At 40.8% G+C, this 19,039-nt stretch overlaps 1 protein-coding gene across 1 annotated transcript in view; it reads right to left on the bottom strand.

The window, feature by feature from the left end:
• The window catches only part of Pou2af2 (POU class 2 homeobox associating factor 2), a 34,175-nt gene extending 22,527 nt beyond the window's left edge, over positions 1–11,648 (bottom strand). The window contains exons 1-2 of the mRNA XM_090319808.1: positions 11,639–11,648; positions 3,335–3,444 (exon numbers count right to left, since the gene is read on the bottom strand). Of these exons, the coding sequence (XP_090175934.1) occupies positions 3,335–3,444; positions 11,639–11,648 (120 nt within the window). The remainder of the gene's footprint in view (positions 1–3,334; positions 3,445–11,638) is intronic.
• Between the last annotated feature and the right edge of the window lie 7,391 nt (positions 11,649–19,039).

The raw sequence follows: 19,039 nt of genomic DNA on the forward strand, positions 1-19,039 counted from the left end.
TAGATGAGTTTTCTAGAACTTCTGTCACAAGCGGTCATGAATAGGGTGGTTTCAAACTATCCAACTATATCCTCTCATATTTCTAAAAGGCCCAATTCCAGTGTGTCGGGGATCTGACTGGGTTAGGTGTATCATGTGGCTGTAGGGAGAATCTGCCTTTTCCAGCATTTGGTGGCTGCCAGGATTCCTCACTGCAACCTCTACTGAAGTGCTTGTTTGGGTCTCCTTCTTCCTCTTGTTGTCTTCTCCTCTCTTTGGGTGTGCATGTGTTTCTTTCTCAGAACTTCCCTGTACTAGGGATGCATGTGATTCCACGGAGTGCCCAGCCAGGAAATCTAGGGTAAGGAAGGACCTCCTCTCAAAATCACTAGTTTTGCCACATAAGGCAATATGCATTGTGCTCCTAGGATTGGAAAAGAGATTTTTCGGGGAGAGGGGATCAGTTTTGTTTTAGAGCAACATAAGATGCTTTCATAAAAACTGCATAGTTGGTCTTTGTCATAAGAAGAATCTGAACACATCATATGCGGATGGCTTTTCCACCTGCACTTAGCTGAGGTATTAGGTACATGGCCTCCAGTGCACTCATAGGAAAAGGAAGAGGTCATCTTAGAACCCCGTGAGGGTCGGCCTGTGAAATGATGAGGATTCATAGAGATGCTTGAAGACCAGATTACTCCTATGTTGAGATGTGTTGCATTTCTCACTCAAATTTCAAAGATGATTGAAGTGAGGATGAGATCAGACACTAACATTGAGATATTAGGCATATGTCAGGAAGGAAGGATTAAGAATGTGTTTGTATGACCTATGGACTTTATGCTCAAAGTCACTGCCCCAGCTTCAACTTCTTTGTACCTTTCTTGTCCTACTACTTTCTCTATAGCGTAACCCCCCCACCCTGCCTCACCCCTTCTCTGTCATTTGCATTTATCAGATTATGCAACTTTAGTGCACACTGATCTTTCTTTTTAAATATGGAGTTAGGGATCAGAAAATCTGCAACTAGCTACCTGTGTAGCTTAGAAGCAACCACATCAGTTCTCCTGTTCTCAACTTCCTCCTCTGTAAAATAGGAGCCAGTTCCTGTCAATTTCACAGGTCCGGGGATCCATGAAATGAGATAACACATGGGCAAGTACATTGTATATAGACTGTTCTCACATAAATATCATAGCAGGCTTCGTATCTCATTAGCTATAATGCCAGGCTTTTTGTCTTTAGCCTTCAGTCTTGTACTCAGTTCTATCATCCTGCAATCTTCCATGTGTTAACTATTTTTGCCTCCCATCAGATTAATTGGTGTTTAATGACAGATCATATCATTAAGCTCCACATTTCTTGTAGCCATTTTCTCAGTAAGAGTCACCAGGCCAAGAGCAATTGCACAGCCAGTTCTTCTCCGGGTAGAGATAAGAACCTTGGCTGTGTTGTGAGTCTTGGACCCTAGCTCTTTATTTGGTGGAAAATATTTTCCAATGGCAACATGTAGAATTCATCCCACAAGCCTGTGAAAAGTGACAAGATGAGCATGTCTTCACTCCTGCCCTGCCTCCTAGACCCTAAACCTAATAACTCTTGCCAGTAGACATGGAATCTAGACCCAGCTGTCAATATATCAGCTGTTACAGACTTTGGGCAAGAAGCCATATTGGGTAAATGAAGAAAAAAATATATCCATAGAGCTTTATTATTTGTATTTAGATATTGACAACTGGCACTGTGTGTTATGTCCTTGTTCATACCGAGAAAATACAAGAGCTGCTACTTCTTGACCTCTGATTCTCATCTTTCCAACTGCTAATTTGCCTGGAGCTTTCTAATCAAAATTCAATTTATGTTTTATTGATAGTTGTAGTCATGATTAACCAAGCAATTGTGTGAAATCCTACTGAAGATTATGGTTCTTTCTTTCTTTCTTTTTTTGAACAGACACTATACTCTCTCTACTTTTTCCCTTTCAGGAGACAAGGCTTTTAATGTCATAATGGCATTTGTAACACACACACACACACACACACACACACACACACACACACACGCACCCCAGATGCTTCTGAGCCGACATCAGTAGAAACACTGACAGAGGGGCAGACAAAGAGCCAGCTATTCAGATTTCTGTGTATCAGCTTATCTCTGGGTGTTGAACTAGATGAGTAGAAATGGTTTTTAAAGGAAAGAGAATAGAAAAATGTGCAACAACAGGTGTTCTTGGATAAAGAAATAGAATTTGGAGTTGATCCACTGGAATTGTGTGTATGCCAGGAGTTTGTTACCAGAGCAGTGCTGAACGTAATGCCAACATTCTCAGCAGTCCCTGGAGAAAGCTGGACCCTGCTCTGTCAGGGCCGCACTAGATGCTGTATGTGACTGTAGGTACCCAGTTCCCATTCCACTTAGTAGCATAGGTGGCCATTTACTGATCTTGATAACCATATACTCTTGCCATTCTTGAATCAGTAGCGGTCTTGGCTACAACTCCTTAAATGTTCAGTGTACATTGGAGCTAGATGACAGACGGGGAATTGAGACTCAAATCATCTACTAGGATTTTTTTTAAATCTGATTTTGTACATGACAGCAATAATGTTTTTGCAATGTTAATGTTGTTGGGTTTAGCATCCAATGTGCCCGATGGTTAGCATTATGCATACAAACGGAGTCTCTGTTAACTCAGTCAAAGTACATCATCTTCACACCGCCACTTGCTGGTGTAATCATCCAGTAGGCCCACAGAGTTCATGGAACATAGCCTATAGCTAACCAGTAGGCCACAGTGTTGATAACAGTCTGATTTTTAATATCAGAAGGACCTCCAGGGGTCATTTTGAGTCCAGAGAAGTCAAGTGACTTAACTTGCAGAGTGGTGGCTCCTTCTCTGCTCACTTTAGTCCAGTCCATCAGGCTTCTTTGCCAAGAAGAAAGCTAGCATTGATGTATGTCATACATAGTTTTGAGGAAACACAAATTCTATTTTCTGAAGCATGTTATCAGTAGCATCTGGATGATTATATAAGCACTTTTCCAAAAATGGATCTGAAAGCCAGGGTAAAATAGGGTCAAGAGGGTCTTAGGAGTATGTTCAAGCACCAACATTGGCATCCCTAGATGAGAGGCCAGAGAATCTCAATGGGGGTGTGCACAGCAGAAAAAGATTGTTCATGGTGGGGAGAAATGAAAAATCAAAGTATTTCTATTGTATGTGCCAGACAAAGGAAGATCAGATGCAGTAAGTGCAAGACTGGCATGTAGATAAAGGAAGAGAGCAGACAGCTGACTTGCAAGAGCAAACACAAACCCTTAATAATTTAAGATGTATTGCATTGGGACTTACATTGTACCTGGAGTTACTTGTCTGCCTGGATCGTTTTTCTGCCAGGAGATCTTTGACAGTGTGCTTGACTCTCACGCCCTGGTACACACGTTTGCTGTAATCTCCTGGGACTTAAGCAAATGGAAGAATCACAGTCAGAAGTAGATGGGGTAGCTGGGTGCTGGTTGCTTGTGCCTATAAACCTAGCTGTTCAGCAGGCTGAGATCTGAGGATCACAGTTTGAAGCCAGCCCAGGCAGGAAAGTCTGTGAGACTCTTATCTCCAGTTAACTACTGGAAAACAGAAGGTGGTTCTATGGCTCACAGTGGTAGTGCACTAGTTTTGAGCTGAAGAGCTCGGGGACAGTGCCCAGGCCTAGATTTCAGGCTCCATGACTCCCCACTCCCAAAGAACCTTTTGTTCAGATTATCCTAGAAAGTATTCAAGTACAGAGTTGGTGGTTGAGCTAGTAACTGTAAGTTACTTTAAAACTCTGATAGTGTTGCTCTGCAGTAGATGGGATGGCTTCTGCCAGTCCATTTTAATTGAAGTGTTGCTGGCTTTCTCTCAAATGTACCGTGACAGAATTTGGCATCCATGTGGATGGCAGAATATGCACATGTAAATGGGTTTGAGGCATAGAATCAAAAGAATGCTATAATCTGATTGATTTTATAGACAGCCTAGGATATATTTGACATGGAAATCAAATTGTGTTGTAACAGAACTGTAAGGAAGGAAGGAAATGAGGGGAGAAATGAAGGCCTCAGGCGTAGGCTAGGTGGTATAGTGGCCCGGAGCTTGCTGGAGTCCAGTGCTGTCTGCTAGTTCCCGACCTGGGAAAAACCGTAGTCATTCCCCACTGTGTCCTTCATGTAGAAAATGGGTGTAATTTTGTCTTGGTTATCTTTAGAGGTGTATGAGGAAAAATGACCCCGTGTGTATGAAAATGCATTGAAGACACTAATGTTCATAGACCACACCTTTTGTCTAATATGAAGACAGGGGAAAAATATCTAGATCTGAAAGCAAGTTACTTAAGTAAAACTATGTGCCACCTGAATCTAGAAAAACAAAATTATTTTCAACTAGTCCTTTTAGTCTACTATTGACAGGATATGGCCAGTATGCTTTTTAAGCAAAGAGGCTTGACCCATGTCAGTCTCTCCAGCATAACAACTTGAGACTTACTCAGAAAGAATCTTCAGTGTTACTTCTAGAACCAAGTAGGAAGCTTAGCTTTTGATTTAAAAAAATGGAAAAGCCAAAGGCATTGTTTATTCATCAGTTCATTATTGACTATTTTCTGTGCCTCAATGGAATACAAAACAACAAGAAATCTAGCGGCAAGAAATAGTAAAAAAAAATAAATACAGCACAAATGAGCCTGATACAATCACTGAAATATGCCTGGGATATTCGGAGAGATAGAGAACACATTACTTCCTTATTGGAGCTGAGAAAAAGTCAGGAAGAACAAGGGGATACTCGAGCTGAGGCTAAAGATGGGCAAGATGGCTAGGTATTGAGGACAACATAGGTAAAGGCCTGGTGTGAGAAGAGAGAAGTATGAGGGAAGAAGTGGCAGGGAGGGAGAATGGGAAAACAAGTAACATCCCACCATGATGCTTCTGGTACACCGGGACTCAGACCTCATCCTGTTAGCAATGAGCATCTGGTGACTCTTAAGCAAGGGAGTGGTGTGGTTAGATTTGCATTTCAGATAGACTCTTCAGGCAGCTGTGTGGAAGAGGGATTTGGAAATCTCCAAACCACAGGGATATCATTCAGGAGGATTCGGGAAGAATTCAGACCAGAGGTTATGGAGTCTGAGTAGTGGAAGCAGAGCAGACAGACGGGGGCCATACATACGAAAATTATTTAGATGTGGAAGCTTTAGAGAGATTCTCTAGATGCCCTAATACCCGAGTTTCAGCTGCATGGTGGGAAAGATAATGAAACCAGGAAAGAGGAGATAATCTCTTGAGGGTGTAGAGAAAACATTGCAAGTGCCTGGTATCAGAAATAAATAGGCCTATGAGTGAGAATACCTCTAGCACCCAGTTCTGACACACTGGTTCAGAAGGGCTGGATTTAGTGATTAACGATTGGAAGTATGAGATGCATTCATTCACATTTGAAAGGTGTTGGAGAAGGAAGAAAGAACCCGGTGGCAAAGACTGGTAGGAGGAGCCAGGTAGAATTGTGGGACTATGCTATCTAGAATTCAGGGGAAGAGATTTCCAGAAAGGGAAAGTGTCAGGTACGATGGAATGGTCCAGGAAGATACAGACAAGAAAGCATCTACTGGTTCTAGTTCAGCAGTGGATGCTGACCTTTGCCAGGTAGATAGAAGCCAGATGACAATATCAAGGAAGGAAGTAGGAGAGAGACGACTTCTTGAAGAAGTTCGAGTAATAAAAGGAGCAAGCGGAATGTCCACGGATCATGCCTGTAATCCTACTCAGGAGGCTGAGATCTGAGAATTGCGGTTTGTAATTGGCCTGGGCAGGAACGTCTATGAGACTTTTCTCTTCAATTCACCTCCAGAAAACTGCAAGTGGTGCCATGGCTCCAAGTGATGGAGAGCCAGCCTTAAGCAAAAAGAACTCAGGGACAGGGCCCAGGCCCTGAGTTCAAGCCCCAGGAGCAGCACAAAAAATAAAAACAAATAAGAAGGACACAGGAGACTGGGTGATAACTGAAAAGAATTACAGTGGCAAAGAAAGTTTGCCTATGTTTTTGTAACTAAGTATTAGTGGGTAAGAGAGAATTAAGGATGCGTTAGTAGGGCAGAGGAGTTGGGGGGCACATGTTGGTCCTCAGCCTCAGAATGGAATAAAGCAGGATGGAATTAGGGTGGTATAGCCATGACTAAGACAGCTTTGGAGTTTACATCAAGCAGCCTGGAGCAGGAGCTAAACTCAGATATTAAAGGTTGGAACAAGGCAAGCATCAAACCAGAAAGCCAGGTCAAATGGAGAATGCATAGCAGTGATTCTCAGTGTGTCATCCCTGTACCTTCAATCTTAGTGGTGGCTGGAACTTGTTAGGAAGGCAAATTCTCAGGCCCCAATTCAGAGTACTGAGTCAGAAATCCTGGGAGTGGCACTTGGCATTTGAGGTAATTCTCTTGTGCTCTGAAGTTTGAGAACCATCACTGTAGATATGAGTAGTGACATGGTGTGTGTGTGTGTGTGTGTGTGTGTGTGTGTGTGTGTGTGTGTGTGTGTGTGTGTGTGTGTGCAGTTCTAATTGTGACCATCTTGTTGTCCCAGGATAGAGATCTGGGTGATTGATGGAATGCATAGACTGGGACAGGATATGGAAGCGGGCTGAGTGTTGTCTTTCTCTGTCTTTGAAGAGCTTTTTAGTTCATGATTTTTGTCTGACTTAGCCACTTAAGCTTTATGTATATACCAAAAAACCTGGGGCAAGGGTGGGAAATGCACCTATTCTAAATTAAGTTGGAACACATACCCACAGGGTTATTCATAGAGGAGTCAAGTTCACAGATGGGAGCTAATCAGATCAAAACTTTTGAAGTTTTGTTATAAAATAATCTATCTCATCAGGATAAAGTATGGGGCTACATGCCACAGGCCCTGTGACACTCAGTATATGTCCTCAAAGATATACTATTTTAGTGAGAGAAACAGCTTTTTCATGTTTGAGTAAGGGAGGGAGCAGAGGACATCTTGGAGGGCTGAGGACAATTCTGTGGGAGGGAATAGGCCTTGGGCTGGATTTAGATGTAAATAGGCAAGGAGGGAGACAGCCCATGGACAGAAGGCATTTGTAATCGAACATAAAGATGCAGCCAGGCACGGTGGCTCACACCTGTAATCCTACCTACTCAGGAGGCTGAGATCTGAGGATCAAGGTTCAAAGCCAGCCTGGGCACTAAAGTCTGTGAAACTCTTATCTCCAATTAACCACCAGAAAACTGGAAGTGGGGCTATGGTTCAGGGGGTATGGTGGTAGCCTTGAGCTGAAGAACTCAGGGACAATGTCCAGGCCTAGAGTTCAAGCCCCACCATTGACAAAAAAATAAATAAATAAAGATACTGGGAGGCAGGAACAAGGAACTGGTAAGACTGAATTGCTAGATGTCCTTCCATTGCTATATAGATGAATTTCAAACAGACACAAACAACTCCAGTTGTGACCTGGACTGTAGACTAAAGGGTCTATCTGCCCTCTCACATCTAGACATCTCAAGTTCTGCATGTCCAACTCAGAACATCATTTCCCCTTTCACATTTGTTTTATTATTTTTATTTTCATATTTTTTTCGTTTTCTTCTTTGTCTTTGTCTTCCTTGTCTTGGTGGGTAACCACCTCATCCTAATTGCTGGGATCCAGAGCTCACTAGCCATCCTTTCTGTACTCTTTGTCTCTTATTTTGTACTTTTAGCATTGCTGTTGTTGTTTCTCTTTTCCTCATATCTGTTTTGTTTTTATTTAGTGTGTAATGATTGCTCACAGGAGCTTTGTTGTGATATTTTATACATGCATATACTGTATTCTGATCAGATTTATACCTCTCTACCCTCTTCCCTCATTATTCTCTCATTCGTTACAACAAAATTATCTAGATGGGTCAAGTATAAAGAAGCAGAGAGAGTGAAAATTTCCAAACAGATGCTAAGCCAAAATGTATAAAATGACAAAGAAAGGGTATATTTAAGTGTCTTTTCAAAGGAACACACACACAGCATACAGTCACATATGTAATAACATATATACACACACTTGGGAATACCAAGAAAAATAATCAAGAGGACAGAGAAAGGAGTTGGTTTTGATAGTGAAAGAAGAATTCTGTTTTGAATATGTTGACTTTGAAGTTTCAGGGACATAATCAAATAAAACTAAAAGTATTCTATAGGATATTCTTTCCCAGAATGAAAACCAGGACCAGGGTTAGAACTACATTTCTAAGAAACATCTTTCAAAAGATGATAATTACAGCTCTGGGCATAAAGGTCTTTAAAGGGAATTTTGCAATGAGAGTATCAAGATGTGTATTCTGACATGCTGAATTGAAGTCATTTCATATAACCAGTTAATGATAATTAAAAAAATAAATAGGAAAAATAAATTCAGGCACTAAGTCTTGGGAAATGACTGTAATCCTGATTCCTATTGGCTAAAGATGGGCCGGAAAGGATTCCTGTGAGAGAGGTTGGACAGGAGAGTCCAGGAATTAGTTGTGTCCTAGAATCAAAGCATCAGGGAGATGAAAGCAAGAGGGAATATAGAGAAAAAGGGATAACTAGTGGTGCCATCTAATAGTTGCTCAATAAATGCAGTCCTGTAGAGAAGTTGAGACACATAAAAACAAAAAAGACCAGAGAGCTGAGAAAGACGAGGCTCTTTAGAACTTTGTGAAGAATAGTTTTGTAAGTGAAAGAGATGGAACCCTTTCTTTGGGTCTTCATGCAGCATGGAAGGCAAGAAAAGGAAATGTATCACAATCCAAGCAGTAATGTAGGAAGTGTCTACATTTGATAGTAGCAAAGAAAATGAACTAATGTGTGTGTGTGTGTGTGTGTGTGTGTGTGTGTGTGTGTGTTATTCTTCATGGATTGAGGATTGTGGAAGCCAATCTCCCCTCCCTCCCTCCCTTCCTCTCTTCTTTCCCTCCCTTTCTCCCTCCATTCCTCTCTATCGCTCTCTCTCTGTCATCGGAAGTCATACATTTAGAGTTCAAAAGTACTATGAGTATCCCTACGCCTATTCTTTTTTCCCTGTGCATGTGTCTATTTGAACTCCACACCTGCACACACTAGCAGAGAGCTAAAGAGTTTTTTATTCAAATACTCTAGGTACAGACTTACATTCAGATCAGTTGTTGAGAAAACAAAAGCAAGTGTTTCCGGAGAGAAAGCACAAGCAAATTTCACAATAGGAATCCATCTCTCCTCTTGAATTTGGGGGAGGAAAGGCAGTGCTGGACTGTGATTGGATAGACAGTAAATTGTGCCAGTCACATCTGCTTTTCTCCTTTCTGTTGGAGTATCTGCTCCATAGTCGATTTCATGGCGCTGTTGCCGTAATACTGTTTGTTTGGCTTTTTTTTTTTTTGAAAAATTGAACATTTGTTCTATCATCTCAACCTCCCTTTACTCTGAACTTTATTTAGTCTTTAAAATATAGGTGACTTCTAACACATTTTTAGTTATCCAATGTGAAGTATATTTGTGGTATTTGAAACACATTCTTTTTTTCTTTTTCTTTCCATTTTTTTGCCAGTCCTGGAGCTTGAACTCAGAGCCTTGGCAGTGTCCTTGAGCTTTCTTAAGGCAAGCAGTCTACCACTTGAGCCATAGCACCACTTCTGCCTTTTTCTGTATACGTGGTACCAAGGAATTGAACCCAGCACTTAATTCATGCTAGGCAAGCACTCTACCATTTAGGCCAAACTCCTGGCCCACATCCTTTCTTTCTTTCTTTTGTTTTAGTTTTTGGTGCCAGGCCCAGGGCTTGCACTCAGGGCCTGGACGCTGTCTCTGTGCTTTTGTGCTTAAGGCTAGCTCTCTACCTCTATGAGCCACAGCTCAATTTCTGGATTTTTGGTGATTCATTGGAGATAAAAATCTTTCCTGCCCGGGCTGGCTTTGAACAGCTATCTTAGGAGCTCAGCCTCCTGCACAGCTTTGAACCACTGGCAGTCATCTTGAAACATTCTGATTTTTATTATTTTTTATAACATTTTGTGACATAAGGCAAAGGAATAATGAGATTATATGAAACAAAAAAAACCCAGAAAACCAAAACTATCACTTAACTTCAGTAATGAAAAAAAAAGCCCTGGTTTGACAGTGGGACAATGAAGATAGCAGATGTCACCCCTCTGAATTTGTCCTTTATGACATCAGTCAGTAGATCATGATAGAACAGGATGAGATCTCGAACAATGGATTACTAATGGAGAACTTGCTCATTTGTTCCCTCTCTGTCTGTCAAAGAAGCTCCAAGAATTAATTTCCGGCACAGTGATAAAATGAAGCTATGTAGGGTCATCAGCTGGCTTAGGGGACTGCTCTGGTCCTGTGGTACCCTGCTCCCCACTGTACAATCCTGCTTCACTCTGTGAACCTTTCTGCAGGTGTGAACCCCTCACTGAGGGAAAGGCAGATACTGTCCAGAAACTGATGCTACCAGCTCCACACGAAACAGAAAACTCAGCATTTGTAGCTCCCCTTCTGAACTTGGGAGGTGGCATATTAGAGGAGATATAAGGAAATGCAACATGGAGTATCCAAGTTCATCAACTTCACCTTGACGTATTCAAATTATTAGGCAGAAATATATATATAATATACATACTACCTATGAAATATTAAACTCGAAATAAAGACTAAACACTAATGTAACGTTTAGCAACATTTTAGGATTTTTGTTAACGTTTGATTTGTCCACAGCCTCTCTCTACCTCCCCTCTCTTTCCACCTGTTAAGCCACAGAGCTGGATCACCAAAATGATATACTTGCCTATAACCAGGTCATTTTTGCCTTGGTTAAGGCAAAAAATGCTCTTACAGCTTTAACTATCTTTTATCTCTTGAGATTAGGCTTTGGATAGATGTGTTTTTTCTTTTTATTATCAATTGTTTTTTCATGGTACTTTATAAGACATTGTTTTTGAACTATTTCTTTCATCAACCTTTATTACAGCATCTAAAATGCTAATGTCTATATTTCAAATTTGATTCCAAACAGGTGGGATTTTACTCTATCTTGCCTTTTAAGGCACTTAGCTTTATTAGGATAAGTAAAATGGTTAAGGCATATTGTGAATTCATGAAATAACACCTCAGTGTGTTCCTTACCCTGTTGCTAATGGAATGTCCTTGATGTAAAACCTTAAAAACCTAAAGTCAGATGCCTGGATGAGAAAAGTTCTAAGTTCTAGAAAACTATGGAACTGTAACTCCTGCTAAATTCAGGACTTAGCAGGTGTTGTCATATTTAACGTACTTTTTATAAACTCCCAAAAGAATGTGTTAATATACAGATAATCATTTTACAAAAACACTGTTCAATAAAGTCAATCTTTCAGAATACGTGCCTACCTAAACTCAGCGTAAGAAAATAAAATCTAACAATTACTAAGCACAACTAGTATTATAAAAATGTTGCTACGAGTGTTACATAACTGCTTTCTGTTTGTATGAACAAACAAACAAATAAATAAATGACCTAGCCAAAGTTAATGCTATTTCCTTTTTACTTTTACTTTATGTTACAATTGTCATATCAAAAATAAAAGTTAGAATTACTGAAAAAAATTTTAAGTCACAATTGCCCTCGACTTACCACTTTCCATTCTGGATGAGGCCCTTAGTGAGGGGTGCTGATATTCTGAGCTCAGCCTGGGAAAGCCTTCTGGATGCGGTAGGGATGCTTTTGAAATAACTTGCTTTAGATTTGATTAAATGCAAATCCTTTGGTGTATGTTTCTCTCCAATTTGCATCCCCAGTGTAGATTATATATGAAGGTACTTTTTTTCTCCCCTTTGAGTATTTATATTCAGTAACAATGAGCCTTCACGAGGAGCTCCCTGCTCTCTTACCAGTCCTGGCTTGAACTCAGGGCATAAGCATTGACCTTGGGCTTTCTCAAGGCTAGAGCTCTACTACTTGAGCCATAACACTTCTGGCTTTTTCTATGTATGTGGTATTGAGGACTTGAACCTGGGTCTTCGTGCATGCTAAGCAGACACTCTACCACTAGGCCAAACTCCCAGCCCCAGTGGCTGTTTCTCTTAACGATATCTGAAAACAAAGCATCCATTATTTGCCTAACTGGTGACATTTCCCCATTTCTTTAACTTAGCACTATTAGACTTTTAGAAAATATAGGTATTAGGCGATTGTGGGTTCTCAATTTTTAGAAAGCTGGGCATCTTATAGTGGTTGATAATAAGAAGATTTCATGCAGGAATGGGAATCAAAATTAATGTCACTTAAAAATTAGGTGAAACAAATATGTGTAGGAAAGATTTCTGAACCTTGTAGTCCATCAGAATTTTCGATGAAGCTTTCCCCAGGGCTCACCTCAGAGGAATTCAGGATATTTCAAGGTAGTTACTTTCTAAACAAACATTCTCATTTACTAAAAAGAGCCTTTTGAGCCAAGTGCAGGGTGGGGGCCAGTGGGTGAGATCTGAGGATCGCAGTTGGAAGCTAGCTCTTCCGCTCATGGCCAACTGCCTCCCCCCAAAAAATAGAAAAAGAAAAAAAGAGCCTTTTGATTCGTATTCATGAATTTTGATTTATTCCAGTAAATTCTTCCTCATTTCTTAAAAATCAATTATATGGATAGTTGTACAAATTATATAGATAATTATACAAAGGAGCTGCCATTTAACAAGGCAGTTTATTATAAATACAATGCATCTTGATCAGTGTACCTCAGACAATACCTCCAGGCGGTCTGCTTACCCCCTCTTTCTCCCCTTCACATGCCTCATCTGGAGTCCAGCTCGAGGTGTTAGAGTCCATCCACCTGTTCACCTCTCCAGGAAAATACCTGTTCCCCAGTTCCAGGAGAACCACCAACACTCTTGCTTTGCTCTAGGTCCCATAGGCTGACCCTTAAAATGTGCTAAGAGGCAAGAGCTGGACATTCGCACCAGCTCCTGAGGTGACAAGGAAGGAGGCCACCGTCATCATGTCCTGACTTCTCTGAGTTACTCTGTGAACCTTTCTGCATACACAGTGGAATGTAAATATGCAGGGACAAGTTCCCATTTGTTGTTTGCTTTTCCTGCTCCTTCTTTGTCACCATTATCACACTGAATTCCTCCAGGACATTGAGTAACATATCTCAGGATAGTTCCAAGTCCTGTGAGAGATTTTTTTTAGGAATGGCTTGTTGGCGAGTAAGTGACCTGGCTGTGGGGTTTAGCTCTCCAGTAGTCTCCATTTTACTTAGTGTCTGGTCCATTGAATAAACTTGCAGTGCTTGAACATGCTATCATACAAATGATTTAACTAGAACGGATAGCTCTTGGCTAAGAGAAAATGCAGAAGAAGGCTTTGACTGTGGGTAGGTTTGGCTTCTGGGCCTCCTTTCCTTTCTTGGACAGATACCTGCCTCTATTTCGCCAGGGGCATTCCTTTGAGAATGTTTTCAGTTTCAGCCATTAGGTGGTGCCACAACTCTAGCAGTAGGTCACTGAAGGACTTGGCTCTGTCATAGTGGTAGAAAGCAAGGATTTGGGGGTGACAGCAGTGACATGAATGGAGCCTATTCTATTCTTTTTGCCAAGGATCTTGGAATGCAATCTGAATATTCTTTCCCCGGTTTCTCTGCCTATTCCTCCATCTCCCTGCTAACCTCTCTCTGTAAACCATGATAGAAAACTCAGAGCAGTATCAATTAGAAGCCTAGAGGGGGAGACCTTTTGTCTTTGAGTTGTTGAGGGTGAGGGAATTTCTCTCTAGCTCACCAAAGGTAGCATCAAACCTAGAAGGAAATTAGAAGTGCAAACTCTGAATCTATAGACAAAGCAAATGTGGCAAGTCACACAACTTTTTTTTGTGCCTCAGTTTCCTCACCTGTGAAATGGGAAGGATAGTTGTCTGACTCAGGCTTGTTGCACTATTACTTATTAGTACTATCCAAGTTAGAACTAGTCATCAATCTGAGCAAATTTTAATCTTTAGGAGGGTGGGCTACTTTGTCATCATGCTGGCTCTTGGGAGATGAAGTCTACGTCTTCTCTAGTTTTTTTTTTTAATCTTATTGTTCAGATAATGTATAGAGGGGTTACAGCTACATTCGTCAAGTAGTAGGTGCATTACTTCTCACACATTGATGCTCCTTCTCATGTTTTTGTCCCCATTTCCCTCTCCCCACCCCTTCCCAATCATCTTGTTTCCCCTCTTCCTTTTCCTATTTCAAATAAACAAATGAATATACCAGGTAGCAAAGTCTCTAGATTTTTTCTTCAGGAAGCAATCTTGGCATACCTCCTGCCTTCATGAAGGGGACAGATATGTTTCTCCCCACAAAGCTGGTGGTATAAGAACGTTAGCCTGGTGCTCTGGTCTTCAGCTTGTTCTAGTTAACTCTATCCTTGGCGTGTATGAACCCCACATAATGCCAGCCAGCATTTCAGCTCAAGACTGACTGCCCCAACCCCTCCCTCCTCTTCTGCTGGTGTGACCTCTTCTCATGGGATCTATTGTATATCTAACTGGTATTTTAGGGGGGGGGAAACCCATTACTGGGCACTCTGCTGGATAAACAACCTTCAAAATCAGTTTGGTGGAAAAGCATGTGTTTAAAAGCCCTGGGATTTTGCTGCTGGAGAGAAAGGAGTGTCTTTACTCCCGGAAGTCCCTTCTCAGCGTCTCCACCTCACAGCTAGGAACTACAAACTCAGCAGTCCGAGGAGTGACTATTGGGGATGCAAGCTGTGACTGTGAGGAGAACAGAATGCTTGGGATCCCTCAGTCCTTTCCTGTGCGTCCTGTCATAAGATGGAGTCGCATCTCCTGAGGGTGGACTCTGCTAACTGCTCTTTTTACTTCTTAGATCTGTGAGTCACAGCTTTCACATCATATTCCACTTAGTGGCTTACTTACTGTGGAGGTTAAAAAGAATACAAGATGAGGAAAGATGGAGTCTGGAAGCCACACCAAGCCTCACACTCTAAGCAGCCCGTTGGGTGGGTTGAGAGTCAGCAGCGTAAGAATGAGTGCTTACTTTCCCAGCAGCCAGGGGGCCCTGACTGAGGAGTGAGTGGAGTCTGCGGAGCGAGCGGAGGCTGAAGTGTCCCTTAATGTCATGGAGTAGGCTCTTCCACTCTGAGGCTATATCCTATTTTGAAGTGATTGTGACAGTGTCTTTCATCTTCACATGAGTAGAAAACTCATGAGACTAAGCGAGTTTGGTACAGGGGAAAAGCTTCATTTTCTGAGTAGTTTCAAAGGACAGTGAGACATGGGTAGGCTGAATTGAATGGAGACCCACACCACGCGTTTGTGAAAGGTATGTGTTAACGTGTAAAATAACGTTTAGATTGTTACTTCAACGATATGGGTTGCTACGGGTCAAATCATTCCCATTGACGTATTATAACTATAGCCACGGAACAACCTCCCGATACACCTCATGAAATATTATAGTGGAATTATAGAGTTCTGTCTTCTGGTACCAACCTTAGGGAGGAGTCTTGTTGCATTTCCTTTTTTAATTGATACTCTAATGGTATAACCTAGATGAAATCAATGTTAAGTAGCATTTGTTTTATTTTTCTTACATAGTATAAATTTCAGTGTACCTTAATGGCATTGCAGTCTATTCATTGCTTGCGATTTCTCAGTGTTTGTACTTTTTCCAAGCTGTGGATCTAACACTACATCAATTACATTTTGCATTGTAGAGCATGGTGATCATGGAAGGAATTTCCTCTTATCTAAGTTTATGTCAGGCACAAAATTATGATGTGCACTTTCTTACTTCCTCTGCGATTAGAGCAAAGCGAGTAGTAGTGTGTCAACTCCAGTACTGCCTATAATGTACTGATCTACTGGGACAAATCTCAGTCATTAAATGTTTACCAATGACATCGCATGGCCTAGGATTATTCTATACCTTTCCCATATTTCCATTTAGAAAAAGGAAGAGATTTTTTAGAACTTTCCTTGCTGTGGAAGTAAACTTAGAAGAAGGTGATTAGTTCACATAATTTAGGATTTGGTTAACTTTTCTATAAATATTTTAAGCACTGGGGCCGACAATCTCTGTCTCAACCACTCAACCCTGCCTTTGTATCATAAAAGAAATCAAAGATAGATAAACTAATGAGTTCTGATAAAATTAGATTAAAAAAAGAGGACCAAAATTTGGCCTGCAGGCTATAGTCTGTTGATAACTGAAAATGTCCCCTTCAGAATTTTAATCAACTTGAGAGTTTACTAAAACTATAGAACTGCTAGTAAGCAATTTATAAAACATAGCTATGGATCCATAATGAGTGAGTGAGTGTGTGTGTGTGTGTGTGTGTGTGTGTGTGTATTGGTCTGTCAGGATTCCTTTAATAAATTTTCCCAAAATACCAAGATTTTATCTAAAAAAATTCAAAAATAAGAAACTACTGATATCAATGCTATCCTGTCTATCCAGAAAAGGAATCAAATGAAGAAAATTTCTATAATTTCTATAATGAAGGCCATTTCTATACATTTCTATAATAGTGCATATGAACTCTGGAGTGGATTCACTTCCTACCTGCAGACTCAGCCTACACAGAGAGGGGCTTACTCAACCACAGAGAAGTGTCTCTCATGACTAGATTATTTTGGGTTGTTGTAGAGAGCAAGAAATGGACCACATGCAGAGTTTAAAAGGTATTCACAAGCCACACTTGGAGATATACACCTATAATCTCAACTAATTGGGAGGTGAAGTTAGGGGGATCTCACTTTAGGGTCAGTACAGGCAAAGTTAGCTTTGGTCCTATCTAAAAAAAAAAAAGGAATTACAAAAATGTAATAGAGGCATTGATCAAGTGCTAGAGCTCTTGACTAACAAATACAAGGTCCTCTAATTTCAACCTCAAAACTTTTCTCTCTGTGGCTCTCATGCACACATGCGCGCACACACACACACTTTATACTCAAGTTTACACACTTCCTTTATAGGAGAGACTCTAGCCTGTTAGTCACATTATATTCTTACTTTCAAATAAATCATCTGATTTCCTAAACCAGGTAGCCTACAAAGAGTAAATTTAAAAAGGGAAAGGGGCTTGGCAATGTGGCTAGTGGTAGCGGTAGAGTGCTTGCCTAGCATGCATGAAGCCCTGAATTTGAATCCTCAGTACCACATACACAGAAAAAGTCGGAAGTGGTGCTGTTGTTTAAGTGGTAGAGCTCTGGCCTTGAGAAAGCCCAAGGACAGTGCTCAGGCCCCTGAGATCAAGCTCCAGAACTGGCAACACAAGACAAAACAAACAAAAAACAACCAACCAACCAAACAAAACCACCTTCCTTCCCAATAGCAGATGCCTGCGAGCCAAACATTCCTATGTAGAGATTGCTATTTATTTCAGTGAGGATGTTTATGACATATGGAGCAGATCTGTTAGAAGCAGGTTAGTAGAAAAGAGAGGATATTAGCAGATATGTGTTTGTGAATATTGTGAATAGATGTTACTTATATCAGTGAATTAGCTGAAGTCATGACTACAATGGAGTCATACAAGAGCAGTTTTGCTAGGTGCTAGTGGCTCAGGCCTATAGTCTTAGCTACTCAGGAGGCTGAGATCTAAGGATCACAGTGCAAAGACAGTGCAGGAGGAAAATTATGTCTCTTAACTGGCAAAAAATATGCAGAAGTGGACCTGTGGCTCAAGTGGTAGATTACTAGCCTTGAGCAGAAAAGCTCAGGGATAATGCTCAGGAACAGTTCAAGCTCCAGGGGTGGCAGATAAAAAAATAAAGGCAGTTTTTCAGAGAAATGCTCAACAATTGTTGAGCATACCCAAAGATGCTGGGAACTCCCACAATATACATTTCCTGGAGCCAAAGGTAGACAAACATCCTTGGGAATTAGAAGGCAAAATGAGGTTAGGATCTTGACCCCAGGTCAGCACAAAAACTTTAATCATATTCTGTCTACTGCCTTAAAAAAAGAAGAAAAACATCCAAATGTGTAATAGCTTTCCAACGATGATTTCAATCCAAGTGGCTGAAATTATAAAAAGAAAAGTCTTGGCGCTTAGAGGCGTAAAATTATTTGAAACACTTCATTTCACAATGATGTTGAATAAATAAAGCATTACTCTTCTTAAGTAAGGCCAGGTGTAGAAACAAATTACTTTTTTTTTCTTAGAGATTTGTACTTGCATATGATTGTGTCTATACAATGCACAGTGTCATGGGGATTTATTTGATTCTTACTTGACGTTTGTGGCTCAATATTAAATATGCAAGAATAATTTGTTTTTCCCATGAATTAATTTCATGCAAATTTGTCTTCAATGTCTAATACCAATGAAATGACTTGAGTAACTGCCAAACAGTTCCCCCCGCCTTTTTTTTCCTATATGGACAACCTTTATATTGCTAGGGGATATTTGAAATTCTAAAATTATCCAGGTTTCCAATCTTGTTGCCAGGAAGAATTGGCTAAGCATTTTCTCTTCCCTTTTAAAAATAATGTACCTGTTGCTCAGGTTTAACTGACTCTTTGGTTTTCTTTCCTTTTGGGCAGTACTGGGATTTGAACTCGGGGCCATGCTTTTGCTAGGAAGATGGCAGATGCTCTACCACTTGAGCCACATGCATAACTTTTTTTCACTGTAATCATTTTTTTTCCCCACTGAGGGTCTTGCTTTTTTGTCTAGGGCTGACCTCAGTGGGCGATTCTCCTCCCTATACAATCCATGTAGCTACAATTCTGGGATTTTCTCCTTGTGCCGGGGCTTTAACTCAGTGCCTGGGTGCTGTCCAAAAAAGCTGGGAACATGTTTTGTTTTGTTTTGTTTTGTTGTCCTCAAGGCTGGTGCTCTACCACTTGAACTCAGCTGCACTTCCATCTTTTTGCTAGTTAACTAGAGTTAAGAGTCTCACTGACTTTCCTGTCCAGGCTGGCTTTGAACAGGGATCCTCGGATCTCAGCTTTCTGAGTAGCTAGGATTACAGACAGGCGCCACTGGCACTCTGCCTCCACCTCTTTATTTTAAGGTAATAAAAAAGATG

This window comes from Megascapheus bottae, chromosome 27 (genome assembly GCF_031878675.1).
Source record: "Megascapheus bottae isolate mThoBot1 chromosome 27, mThoBot2.hap1, whole genome shotgun sequence".
NCBI classification, from domain to species: Eukaryota; Metazoa; Chordata; class Mammalia; order Rodentia; family Geomyidae; genus Megascapheus; species Megascapheus bottae.